This window comes from Mytilus trossulus, chromosome 3 (genome assembly GCF_036588685.1).
Source record: "Mytilus trossulus isolate FHL-02 chromosome 3, PNRI_Mtr1.1.1.hap1, whole genome shotgun sequence".
Taxonomy (NCBI): domain Eukaryota; kingdom Metazoa; phylum Mollusca; class Bivalvia; order Mytilida; family Mytilidae; genus Mytilus; species Mytilus trossulus.
This window is the reverse complement of record NC_086375.1, coordinates 26,086,888-26,101,199: the sequence shown is the minus strand read 5'-3', so window position 1 is coordinate 26,101,199 and position 14,312 is coordinate 26,086,888. Positions and strand designations below refer to the sequence as shown.

At 31.3% G+C, this 14,312-nt stretch overlaps 1 protein-coding gene across 1 annotated transcript; it reads right to left on the bottom strand.

Annotated features, from left to right (window-relative positions):
* Positions 1-2,743: 2,743 nt before the first annotated feature.
* Positions 2,744-13,414, bottom strand: LOC134711015 (cytochrome P450 4X1-like). Its single transcript, XM_063571443.1, has 5 exons — positions 13,286-13,414; positions 11,434-12,126; positions 11,039-11,140; positions 3,689-3,868; positions 2,744-3,258 (listed from the first exon to the last, which is right to left on the bottom strand). Exons 1-5 carry the CDS (start codon positions 13,358-13,360, stop codon positions 2,941-2,943), a joined length of 1,368 nt encoding a protein of 455 aa, XP_063427513.1. The 5' UTR covers positions 13,361-13,414; the 3' UTR covers positions 2,744-2,940.
* Positions 13,415-14,312: the final 898 nt, after the last annotated feature.

Here is a 14,312-nt window from a genome sequence, read left to right as displayed (position 1 = left end):
CGGTGCAAATTTTTAATTTTATTTGACTTTTACCAAAAGAAGCATTGTTGCAAAGGAGAAGAATAAGTGTGGTCGTAGGCCAGAAACACAAATATAAATGAATTTAACGAAAAGGAAACAAATATCGGACTTTGGAAAAAGGGAGATACCTTTTATGTAAACGACAACCCCTCAAATTAGCCTTAGTCGGTATTAGTCATTTATACATGATTCAAATCCTACCATTGGCATATTAATAAGGCTCTCAAAAAAAAAGCACTGATAGATTGTCATAGAAGCATATTTTTTAGACTAATAATGGTCTATATATAAGCAGTTTCATTTATTTCATGTTTGAAACGGTGCAATTTTTTAAAAGCATTGTAGCAAAGGAGAAGAATAATTGTGGTCGTAGGCCAGAAACACGAATTTTAATTGAATTTAACAGAAAGGAAACAAATATCGGACTTTGGAAAAAGGAAGCTACCTTTTAGGTCATTCTCAATACATAATATCTTTTACAAAAAATCATCCTACAACAGTTCACAAGCTGCATATGCCCGCGATATCGCGGGTGTGTTCAAGTATATATTGAAACTTATATTTTAATAATTTTACTTAAGAATTGAATGCTTCTTTTTGTAAATTTATTGGGGTGTAAAAGCGTTGACCGAAGTACATTCTGTATGAAGCGCGGAAGCGCTTCATACTAAAAATATACGCACGGTCAACGCTTTTACAACCCTATAAAGTTACAAAAAGAAGCATTCAATACTTATAATTACATTTTTCAGCTATGATCGTGAAAACACGAATTTTATATTTTTTGTATGTTATTCACCTGTGCACTTTATTGTGGGACCACGAGTTATCTTGAATGAAAAGTTTTATTGAGTGATGCAATTGCTTACGGAATAACAAGTGATGTGCAGTTAGCCAATCAAAATAAAGTATTATAATGAAACATACATCTAATGTAATTATAAGATAGTACAATAGAAAAATGATCAACTTATTAAATGTGATCTAATCTGCCAGTATGTTAGTATCTCGAGCTTTAGCAAAAAAATATCTTAAATATTTTGCGTGATGATTCTAGCAAAATAGTATTTTCTAATATTTCTGTAAATGTTAATGTAAAAAACGACATATCACTTGAAATGCAATAGAAGCCGGACCTACGGGTGTTACTTTGTTTGGTTTATCTATTTCGCACATCTCGTAAACTCGTAGATACTAATCACCTGCTCTTGGTCGGGGTTGCTGTCTCTTTGACATATTCCTCGTTTCCATTCTCAATTTTATGTTTCGAAACTTCAAAATCCATTGCGAAAATTCATACCACCTTTTTCAAAGCCATTATATTGCCAATTAATTCGTTCATTTCACAGCTGTTGAAAAGTAGTTAATTTCCTGTTACAACTTCATGGAACCATAAAGATGCTGCGCCTCATGTCAAGACTTTCGTCTCGGAGTACAATAAAATTACTATACTATACTACTCAACTACTCATACCCAGTCAATAAATATAAAATATCAACTTTATTCGATCTTTGGCGGATAATTGTCTCATTGGCAATCATACCACATATCCTTATTTTTATATAACAACGTCTTGTGGTATGTACTTCAAATACAGCTTATTTTGTAAAATAGTTGTCATTGTTGTTGCTTGAAAACTCCAGGCTGTCATGTGGATTCCTACTTATAATTATGTGTTCTAATGCATGAATGGTTTAATTTCGGCGGCATGTTGAAAAGGTCACTATATAACTGTCATCAAGACTTAGGGTTTCTTCCATTATATAAAAAAGAAGATGTGGTATGATTGACAACTCTCCACAAGAGACCAAATGACACAGAAATTAACATCTATAAGTCACCGTACGTCCTTCGACAACGAGCAAGGCCCATACCGCGCAGTCACTCAGCTATAAAAGGCCCGAAATGACAATGTAAAACACTTAAAACGAGAAAACTAACGGCCTAATTTAAGTACAAAAATGAATGAAAAACAAATATATTACAAATAAGCAAAGACAACCATTGAATTACAGGTTCCTAACTTGGGACAGGCACATACATACAGAATGTTAGCGGTATTCCAACCCTCCCCCTAACCTGGGAGAGTGGTGTAACAGAACAACATAAGAATGAACTATACACTTGAATTGAAAAGGGTTAACTCATCAGATGGATACAAATTCAAATACTACACAGAGTTGACGTGACCGAGTACTTGTATATCCAAACAACAAGAGGACAATACATACAGATCCCAAAGATAACTTGCAGTTACTGACAGCTAGTTCAAAGCCACTTACAACTTATAAAATAAAATCATACATCTAAGACTAAATAAACATGTTAAACCTCATGTTAAAATCTGCAAGCAAACATCGCCTAATGCGGGACTTTATTATATCGTACTTCGGAACGCATGCATGTCAAACCTGCTCTGAAATATCAGATCGAAATCGACCTTATACAAGTGCGCTTATATATGTACTTGTATGAGACTTTCATAAATTTTGGTACATTCAAATACGAAATAAAATATGAAGTTTGTCCTGTCGCATAGATTGCCTCAAGCAGCTCAATTTTCAAAAAGTGACTTAATCTAAACGTTCCTGAATAAATATACTAATAAAAACGGCATTGGTCACAGCAATTAATGAGTCATGGTTTTGGCTGATGACTTAACTTTATCGTGATTGGCATTGGCTATGGATAAAAATGTCTCAAGTAAAAAGTGCTACGAAATATTTGGCACTGAATGTTTTATTGTAGCTGTTTTTGGTGCTCATAATTGTATTTAACTTTTAAGTTTCCTGAAGTGGGCCATGCATATAGTCCAATCGACAAATGTAACAGGATAGTTTTTTCCACATACCAGTTAGCCGATGCATCTTATGTCCAAGCTGTTTTGAAGTGCATGTTATTAAGAATTCAAAAGACAATTAAACATTCTCTAAAGTAAACATCATATCTTTATCTGGGTGCACAACAGCATGGGCCCAGTCAACAACAAACTTTAAGTCTGGTGTGGATTGGTTCTTTGAAAATGTAAAAGTATGAAGTAAGATTGCTATAGCTAAACGCAGTTCCAGAACCGCCATATGTTGTCCAATACACACTCGAGATCCTGCTCCAAATGGTATATACATGTTTGAATGCAAAGCTTCCTCTCCAAGAAAGCGGAACGGTTTAAATACTTTTGAATCTTTCCACAGGTACGGAGATCTGTGAATTCCCCATGTGAAAATAACGACATCACTCTGAAATGAAATTATATTGTCAAAAAATGAGCAAATACTAGAAATATTATATAATCCAAGTTAATTTTATCTAAATAAATATGGAACATGTTTGTGTTATGTAATAATTCTTTGATAATCTATAAAGATATAACACATTTTTTCTAGAGGTTTTTGGTGTGTCAAATAGACCTCTGATTAACAAATGTTACACGTATTGATGCCATTCGGACTCGATCAATATGCAGACGCAGTTTTTATATCAATTACTGCAAGAAAAAAATATTGATTTTAATCTTGAAGTAAATGGCGAATAACATTTATGTGCGTTTTCCATTGGATTAACCATTATTCCTAGAATAACAAAAAAAGTAGCTAGCATTGCAGAAACTTGATTCTCTGTTGAAGCTAAGGTTTACAAATATACTGCATTATATATGTTGAAACTTACATGTTCATCCAAGTGTATGTTTCCCAGATTTACAGGGACATTGTTTTGTCTGCTAATGAAAGGTGCTATTGGATAAAGTCTTAGGACCTCTTTAATCATACTTTCTATTTTTGGTAAAGACGTGGTAGGTTCCGCCATCATTTCAGACCAGCGATCTATTGCTTCATCTCTTAGTTCTTCCTTCGAAAAAAAAATGTTTCATTAATGGTAGATTGTGTTAAATTTTGGCGAATCTTACAGCCCTCTGATATTGCTGTATGCTGGAATGTTTTCTTTTGTTTGGTCAATTTGTAGGAAAACTTTAAATTTGACGATCAAAATTTAAAAAAATAAATACTAGTAAGATATAATTGAACATTTATGAGTATACAATTTGGCGTTCTCTTGTGTGAAACAGTATGGACCAAATACATAAAGGAGGTGTATTGGCGATCTATGTTGTGAAGGGTTTTGTATTATTGTTGTTGGAAACTGAACCTGGAGGTCGCTTGTTAATGTTTGTATTTGAATTGTCTTTGGTGGTTTCTTAATTGATTACATGTTGTTGATTTGTCTCTTCTTGTTTTCTGCGTTCTTCTACAGTTCTTGTCGGTAGAAGGATGTTTGCACATCTGGGGACTACATGTCGTTGTTGTGGACTTGCTTGGCAGCGAGAGTGGGACTCGCGCCTTCTTACCCTTTTTAATGAAATAAATAAGACAACTCAATTTGCTGGTTGGAACAAGGATTGTAATGTAATGTAATGTAATGTTTCTTTTCTTTTTTATCGTAAAATATTACAGTGCATAAATCATACAGATTAAATATAGATAACATTTAACAATAACAAATATATTTCTGTTTCAAATATTGCTCGAATTAAACCTATTATATTTATTGAATTATTTCCTATTAATCTGCAATTAATTTATTTTATTAAATTACTTTAATTAACATTATATAACTTACCTTTTTAATGAAATAAATAAGACAACTCAATTTGCTGGTTGGAACAAGGATTGTAATGTAATGTACGGGCAGTAGACTTATATTTGCTTTTATAGTCACTACTCATTACCCGACATTCTTGTTCCCCAGACAAGATTGAGCTTCTTGGAATGTGTTGCCAAAACTTATATTGCTTCATAATATGCAAAATGTATTTATTTGTTTTTGAAAAGCATTTGGACTTTTATTTCTTAAATTAAATAAAATAATATTTTTGGAAGAATTTCAATTTCCGATCTCTATTATAATTGATAATTAAAGATTTGTTAAATTTTAATTAATATCTTGTGTACGTCAATCTTCGTATCTAAACTTTTTGATTGGTTATTTATACAATCTTGTGTGCCTAAATATATTACTGAATATTCATGATGCTGTAGTATCTACACATTCTGTGAATATGGTTATAACCTTGGATGTAATATCAATTCGACATACACATCTGTCCGTCGACCTAGCAACCTTCTAAACGCGTGCCAAATAACTAATGAGGTTCTTGACTTGTACTATTTTTGTTTATCATGCATCTAAGATATGCTTGTTATTCGCTATTTTCTTTATGTGTTTTCTTCTTATTTTATTTTCCTATATCAACGAATCATTTGACCTTTATATAATATTTTACTTGGAACTATCTTTATCACCTATAAACATATACTTTTGTTTAAATAAGATCTATTTTATTTCAATTTCTAATTATTTCCACAAGTGCCCTAAATCCTTTCATAACATTACCCCCTTGTTAAGTTTGAAATCTCCTGATTTCATTTTTTTTTCACATGTTTGTTTTGAATTTAACTTTAATCTTTGAATCTTATTAATTGTGATTATTTAATTTTTCCTATGAACTGTTTTTGCAATAAATGAAACACAAATACATATACATACACAAATTGTATGATGCATGCACAATGAAAAATAATAATATTATTATGCCGATCCTCTTCCGTGGAACAAAAGTCCACCTGCGAAATATTGGAGATCTGTCTTTGGATGTACTCCAACACGCGAAAATAAGTCATATGAAGATCTGTGTCTTATGTACTCCATATGCAAGTGAATAAAATAACATATTCTCTCTCTCTTTTTTGTCATTTAAACTATAGAGAATTTAACTCAACGTGGTTGTTATAACGTTTATATTGAACATGTTAATACTTTCTTATGTATATATATATAGAGGAAGATCGGACTTGATTGTTTGAATTCCACCAGATTTTTTATGATTTTTACTCTTTTTTTTTCTTTTCTTTTACTTCATTTGATTTATTTTCATTTTTATTATTTTTAATTCTTTAATTTTTCTACCCTCCTTTTTGTGTGCTAGAATTGTTACAGTAATATAATCTTTATCAAATAAATGTATGTTATTATTATTCTGATGTGTTATGAAAGTTAAACTAATGTCTATATGACAGATTGTTCAGAAATCTCAACCTGTTTCTGAAGGCAAACTGCCAGTTTAGAAAAATCTTATCTTGATTTCTCTCGCGTGCCAAAAATATATATAGTGATGATTAACTATCAAAACATATGTTATTATCTCTGACCTTCTTACTTTACTTTACCAACGCATGTTTAGTTGTTTGACAAATTATTTACCATTATAATGATCTCTGTTATAAATTTATATAGTTTCATTTCACTGTCTATTTTTGTTATGAATGTATCTTATCTTTAATATATTTATATATATCCTTGTCGATTTAGTTTAAGTATTTCTTGCTATATTATGTAGTCTTGAATTATACTATTTTATCAATGACACATCATAATGCGTCCAGATTGATGTTTTTCTAAAACAGACCTAATATTGCAAATTTTATACTATTTCATCAAGCATTGAGATGGTCAGAACTGAGAAGTACACTAAAAATGTAGTAACATAATTCATATTACCCTTGCCAGACCTACAATATAAATTATCGAAGTTAGGATCCGTAACTTCAAAATTATAAGCAACATAACGTTTTCGGCAGAAAGTAATTTGTCATTACGTTGAAAGTCGTCCTCTTAAACAGTTCTTTTGATGAATGAGCTAAAACTCAATTTTCACTATCGTCTTTTTTTTCTTAAACGTTCCGTCCATTGTATCAAGTAATGTTTTTTTTTTTTTTTTTTTTTTTTTTTTTAGATATAAATTCTATTTAAAAAAAATAAGTTTCTTCAAACCAAATGTTCTTAGATGATTTATCGTTATTACTATTCTTAGTACCGTCAGGTGTATTGTCTGATTTCTTATCAAAATTAATATTATCTCTTTGTTTATATATACTCGTATCACGTGTCTGTGATTGCTGTACTGATTGATCTGACGCAAATTTTGAATAGACTTTTGTGTCTGATTCATCTTTGTGTGTTAATCTTTTTATCAATACGCGGATCCGATTGATTATCAGCCTGTGGTCTGTAATCTCGTGGATCTTTGTACGGTTTCAACCTATTAGCAAAAACTAATGGTATCATCATGTTATGTGACTGCAGTTTCACAAATTTTGTACGTATCATTTGATACGCCCCGTACCTTATATTAAGGGCCCATTCGTTAGGGTTCCGGTGTCTTTTTCTTACCGGACCGAATCTTCATTGTTTATTTATTTTCATTATGAAATCTTCAACTATAACTTTTTTATAAATAATTTACTTTTATTATTATCTTTATATATTTTACTTTTATAACTGCGCCTCTGTTATATTCTCTTTAGCCGTTTTATGGATAATTTTGACCTATTTAATTAGTTCATCAATGAATCTTAAGGTGCTTTTTCCATTTTTTTTTTTGTGTGGGAATCAATTGAGTATCAATAGTTTATTTACGTCATTTCTTTCCCCAATTTGATATGCATGTTAAAAGCGAGTATCCTAAAGATTGGGTGACTGTCGTCATTTGAAATGCCGTCATAACACTTTTCAACACTTGATCTCCGTGTCCTATTCTGATTGAGCATGACGCTATTAAGGACTTAGCTAATTTGAATATGTTCCCTCATTGTTCATAACGGGGAACCATTTCTTAATATTACACGTCTGCTATATATTTCGCCTCCTGTTTTTTTTCAGGGGGAAGCACTCCGACCAGTGATTTAGACTGTCTGTGACCAATAAGGATAAATGAATTTCCAGAACGGAATTTGCATAATCCTTCAAGGATATCGACATGAATACGTTCAAAAACGTTTACCACCGGCATAGGATGTAAGGGCGCTCGCATTTTTTTGTTAACTTGATTTTACTTCCTGGCATGTTTTACACAATGTCACGTGATTGTAAACTTGTCATGTCAGGCCAATAATATCTAGCTTTTATAGCTTCATATTTTTTTTTTATAACACCTTGGTGGAAAGAATTATCGTGAAATGCAATTAATATATGTTTATGCTATTCCGTAATTCTTCTGGTACTGCAATTTGAAATAAAACTTCTCCCAATTTATTTTGTTTTTGTTTTTGTTTAGCATTGGGTTGGAAAACGTTGTATAAAACTTAATTTATCATTTCGTACTGCCTGCATTCATAGGATTTTTTTGTTGTTTAGCTATGTTATATTGTAATAAACCTTTCAATAAGAACGCATAGATGTATTTGAAATACGAATATTATCTCTGATGTATTCCTTTTTTTTACAACGGTATCTACATTTGTAATATTATTGATAGTTGGCAATGCATTGGCCAGAACGAATGATATTTATTTTTAAAATGTTATCTGGCGGAATAGGTGCATCATTATAAAGGTGAATACTTTATTTTGTTTATAGATTAAATGAGTATGTCAGTAGTACGATCTTCCTGATTGTTCGATTTAAGTTATATCTTAGATAATAAATAAGCGTGGGAAGTTTTGCTTCCACTTTTGATGTATACTTTAAACTTGTACTTTTGTACTTTTAAATTCTATTTCCTTGATATAGGAGAATTATGGATGTATATTAGTTAAAGTTTCGATTGTTTCATCTCTTTTTGTAAAACAATTTAATATAACTTGTATATCAGATATGAATCATGAGAGCATCAAGTGGTCAGTAATGCAATTTTATAAACAAATATGGTTTGTTTACTGAATATCAACTTAAAAACTATAGGAAAGACATTTAGAATAAATATAGTGTTCGATTTGAAAGATTAAATCAGTAATTGGTGTCACCGTGATGATTTTAAAAAATACAGGTTCAGTTAAACGTTCACCTTATAATATTTCAATTAACTATTCAAAAGGATACATGTACATACCAGTTAGATTATATAATACTTTTGTATTTGAATTGCATGATGTGACAATTTTTTTTTTTTTTTTTAAATGGTTAGAAGTATTCAAATTTACTTTCTTTAAATTTTAATACGAAAAATTTATTTATCTATTTTTTTTTTATTTTTAATTTTCTTTTTAATTTTCTTTATTATTATTATCATTAATTTTTTTAAATCATTGTTTTAGTAGAGAGAAAATAAGTAAAATCAACCGTCTTACCGTACATGTGAATACAAAAATAATACGAGTTGGAAATGAAATTATTGTCCATAGATAATATTGGAAATATTGTTAGAAAACATTAATATTGTTCGTGTGTGGTTTGAAAATCTGTTCTAGTTTGATCCTTCGGGTTGTCACAATAGTGCATGGGTAACTAATTGTATCTGTTTCCGTAAGAATTGTTGGAATCGTCATGGATTGTTTTGAAATTCGGGCTCACTGAATTGAGGTTCTGTAGTCGCTATTCTCAAGTGGCGATTGACCTGTATGGTATCGTTCCTAACATCACATAGGTAGATTTTTATGAATTGGCTTAGGGTACTGTTTGTCTCCTCATGGCCTTTAAATTTCTGTCTACTCCTGATAAGGTAGTTTAAATCGTCTCGTCCTCTGTTGTCATAAAGAAGGTTTGGGTCCTCCGCCATATTGTTGTGAAGGGTTTTGTATTATTGTTGTTGGAAACTGAACCTGGAGGTCGCTTGTTAATGTTTGTATTTGAATTGTCTTTGGTGGTTTCTTAATTGATTACATGTTGTTGATTTGTCTCTTCTTGTTTTCTGCGTTCTTCTACAGTTCTTGTCGGTAGAAGGATGTTTGCACATCTGGGGACTACATGTCGTTGTTGTGGACTTGCTTGGCAGCGAGAGTGGGACTCGCGCCTTCTTACCCTTTTTAATGAAATAAATAAGACAACTCAATTTGCTGGTTGGAACAAGGATTGTAATGTAATGTAATGTAATGTTTCTTTTCTTTTTTATCGTAAAATATTACAGTGCATAAATCATACAGATTAAATATAGATAACATTTAACAATAACAAATATATTTCTGTTTCAAATATTGCTCGAATTAAACCTATTATATTTATTGAATTATTTCCTATTAATCTGCAATTAATTTATTTTATTAAATTACTTTAATTAACATTATATAACTTACCTTTTTAATGAAATAAATAAGACAACTCAATTTGCTGGTTGGAACAAGGATTGTAATGTAATGTACGGGCAGTAGACTTATATTTGCTTTTATAGTCACTACTCATTACCCGACATTCTTGTTCCCCAGACAAGATTGAGCTTCTTGGAATGTGTTGCCAAAACTTATATTGCTTCATAATATGCAAAATGTATTTATTTGTTTTTGAAAAGCATTTGGACTTTTATTTCTTAAATTAAATAAAATAATATTTTTGGAAGAATTTCAATTTCCGATCTCTATTATAATTGATAATTAAAGATTTGTTAAATTTTAATTAATATCTTGTGTACGTCAATCTTCGTATCTAAACTTTTTGATTGGTTATTTATACAATCTTGTGTGCCTAAATATATTACTGAATATTCATGATGCTGTAGTATCTACACATTCTGTGAATATGGTTATAACCTTGGATGTAATATCAATTCGACATACACATCTGTCCGTCGACCTAGCAACCTTCTAAACGCGTGCCAAATAACTAATGAGGTTCTTGACTTGTACTATTTTTGTTTATCATGCATCTAAGATATGCTTGTTATTCGCTATTTTCTTTATGTGTTTTCTTCTTATTTTATTTTCCTATATCAACGAATCATTTGACCTTTATATAATATTTTACTTGGAACTATCTTTATCACCTATAAACATATACTTTTATTTAAATAAGATCTATTTTATTTCAATTTCTAATTATTTCCACAAGTGCCCTAAATCCTTTCATAACATCTACGTCAAATTGAAGTAACAGCAAACAACCTACAAAGAAAGGCAAATTGACATCTAGAAGTCAATAAATTCAGGTTTACCATAGGGAAAGACAACTCTTCCAAGGTTAGACGGAAATGTGACAGTCGCATACTCAATAAAAAAAATTAATTCCATAACCAAATTCCGAAAAGATAGCACTTACCTGAATGTCAGGATTATCAGTTAACAATGAGAACACCACGGGAATAGATGAAGCTGTTGTTTCTGTTCCAGCCATCAGAAATAGCTTCATATTGTCCTTAGCCTGAAATAATAAAAAGGAGCCTATTTGTTACATTATAAAATAAGATGATTAATGAAGTGTTTCAATATTGAAAGGCAAAAGAAATCTATTTGTTTATTCTAGACTTGCTGGTAGGTTTTCAATATTTGACTTGACATAATAAAATTTAAAGTTGTGTGTTTGTGTAGTATTCTTTCCCTTGTCTATTCTTCCTTTACACACACAAATACAGATGAACTTGGGAGTAAAAAACAGGGAGTATAGAAAGTCCCTGTGAAAACTATGCGATTTTATAACTACAGGGAAATACTCACTTCTTCAAATCCACAGGCCTCGTGCAATTGAACAACCAGCCGTTTCTGTATTGTAGTATCGTCTTTTTCTAGAGCATCTTTGAGTATATTTGAAGTAATCCGATCAAGTCCCTCGTTTGCTTGCTTAAATTCGTCAGAGTCTGTTGAAATTTCATTTAAAGCATAACACCTATGGAGAATTGTCACCATACACTCTAATAATTCATCTTGTTCGCCGTCCAAAGCATTCAGATCTAACTGCAAAAGCACGTGACCGACAATGTCTAACGCTAGACGTAGCGACCAATGAGTTATATTTACAGATCTAAGTGATTGCTGCTTCATTTTCAAACACATCTTTTTAATATCTTCTGTCATCGAAGATGCCCTTTCTTCTATAGATGTTTTTCTGAACAAGGATGCGATAGCACGTCTTGTTTCGGGACTTTTCTGAGATGAACCTAAAAATGTATCTTTAAGTGGAGAGTTGTCTAAGTAATTTTCTGCTCCTTTTTCCAACTTGTTGATAGCTGTTTGTGCTAGCTTCTGGTTGAAAATATAGATTTTACTGTCAAAACGAAATAAACCTTGCTTGTGGTAAATTTGTGTAAGAAATTCTAACTTTTTCAACTTGTCATCTTCAAACGTTTTCTGTAACAGATACTGTATAATCCAGGACGGCTTTGAAACGGAACCATTACTTAACCATGGAACCTAGAAAAGAAGAGAGAAAGTCAAAACTTTTAACGAAAGCAAAATGTGTGTTGATTCAGACATATCAATAGAAACTTTAACCTGGTTCTCTACAGCAAATGTTCATGTACATTTTTGCCGAATCATTCTATATTGACCGTATGCTTTATATCATATGTACATGTTTTTGGTCTCTTCAACATACTTTTCTACTAAAGAAACTATAAAATATTAGTACATTATATATATAGTGTTTGTTTTCGTTTATATTAAAGTGGTACTCAACACTTTAACTAAAATTGATTTGGCTCGTTTAATGTTCATAAAATTTTTACAAAGTATTAACTTTGACCATTTGACAAAAATATTAAAATTTCAAAAAATTTGAACCAACCATTTTATCAGAAAAATTACGTGACTGGTTATATAGCAGTTTGACAAACACTAATTTTGATCATTGAGAAGCTTAATATTCTTTTAACAACACAACGTAATTAAAACGTTTAGCTGATTTTACAGAGTTACCCCCCTGTAGTGTTTGGTACCACCTTAAAAAACTATAAAATATTAGTAAATTATTGTTTGTTTTCGTGTATATTAAACATGACAAACAGTAACAAACAACAAGACAACTGGTGTGTTCTTTTATACCTTAAATTTTAACCGTGAACAGATTTATATGCTGCACATTCAAAAGATAACATTTAGATTTGATAACTTTTTGCACTCATTTGGCAGTGGAAAATTTAGGTTGAGGAGAGACAGTGAGACACGCCTTTCAGAAGACGATTTCCCTTGAATAACTAATAATCAGGCGAATTAGTGTTGTAGCACCTACCCGCCCACGCCTTTTCTAAATAAAAAACAGATATAAAACACAGGACCTGTCTTTGGCGGATAACAGCAGAGAATATTTACCTTTAGCATAACGTGTTCATAGAACTACATAAATGTGCATTCGTAGTATAAGCAAATAAAGCAATCAGTAGGCGAAAAGAAAAGCATTCCTTTACAGTGCACAGAAAAAGTTCGTGACAAGAAATCGTGAAAACAGGAATAAAGTTGTTCTGGCCTACGCATATTATTTCATAAGAACTAAACAAATGTATAAGCATGTAAACATAAGTATTTTGTATTTTTGTGACACGTATTTTATAGTTTAAATGTTAAAAAAACTTACCACATTAATGATATAACAAATTAGTTTTAAACAGAATATACAACAGAAAGACACTATCTGGTGGTAATCAGCCATGTTTCACTGTAATCAGTTGTAAACAAAACGGCCATGTGTTAGACCATCTTTAAGCTCCGCCCATTATTGAAAGAAAAAGATAGACATTTCAAATTTTCACCATATTGTCAGATACTTATTCTAACGTTTAGAATTTTATAAAATGAAAAAAATGTTTTAACATCTAAAAATGAACTGCAGTTTTTGTTTATTTTAAGATTTTTTTTATTTTTTTTTGTATTTGTTTAGTTTAGTATTATTTATAGTGGTTGGGAAACAAGTTTTGCAACTTATATTAATCCCTTCCCACTTTGCGGGTGTGAGTGCTGCCTTGTAGTGGCATTAGCCTGCTCTTTTTCGAAATCTACAAGGGTGTCTTTAACGTGCAAGAGATATGGCTCTCTTAACACGGGTCAACCATTTATCGTCCCCTTCCGACGGACTAACATCGTTTCCTCAAGACCATACTTGCAAATGGTGTCAAGGGAGAGCCGAATTAGAATTTGTTTATTTTGTGTTTTTAAAGTTTTCAAATTATTTATCTGTAGTTCCCTCCTAATTTTTGTGTTTACCAATAATCTCACACTAAAAACTATTTGAAAATGAGTATCTAATGAGTATCTATGAATTTTTACTGAGAATTTTCCTTTCTAATACATGTATTTAGAAGAAAAATATACAAGTGAGCGAAATCCCCGATTTGTTTTACAGATGCTACTTTCTACCAATGGCAAAATAGCCAAATACAATGCTGCAAAATAGCCAAATACAATGCTCCAAATTAGCCAAATACGATGCTGCAAAATAGCCAAATACGATGCTCCAAATCACAAAGCCTATTAGAATGATGATGGAATATTATAGCAAAATAGCCAAATACGATGCTCCAAATCACAAAGCCTATTAGAATGATGATGGAATATTATAGCAAAATAGCCAAATACGATGCTCCAAATCACAAAGCCTATTAGAA

Excerpts from the sequence above, each read along its gene's own strand:
- LOC134711015 (XM_063571443.1), bottom strand. The coding sequence starts at position 13,360 with ATGGCTGATTACCACCAGATAGTGTCTTTCTGTTGTATATTCTGTTTA. Across the intron at positions 12,127-13,285 it reads TTTGTTATATCATTAATGTG|GTTCCATGGTTAAGTAATGG; the intron begins GTAAGTTTTTTT and ends CTTCTTTTCTAG. Across the intron at positions 11,141-11,433 it reads AGGCCTGTGGATTTGAAGAA|GCTAAGGACAATATGAAGCT; the intron begins GTGAGTATTTCC and ends TTATTATTTCAG.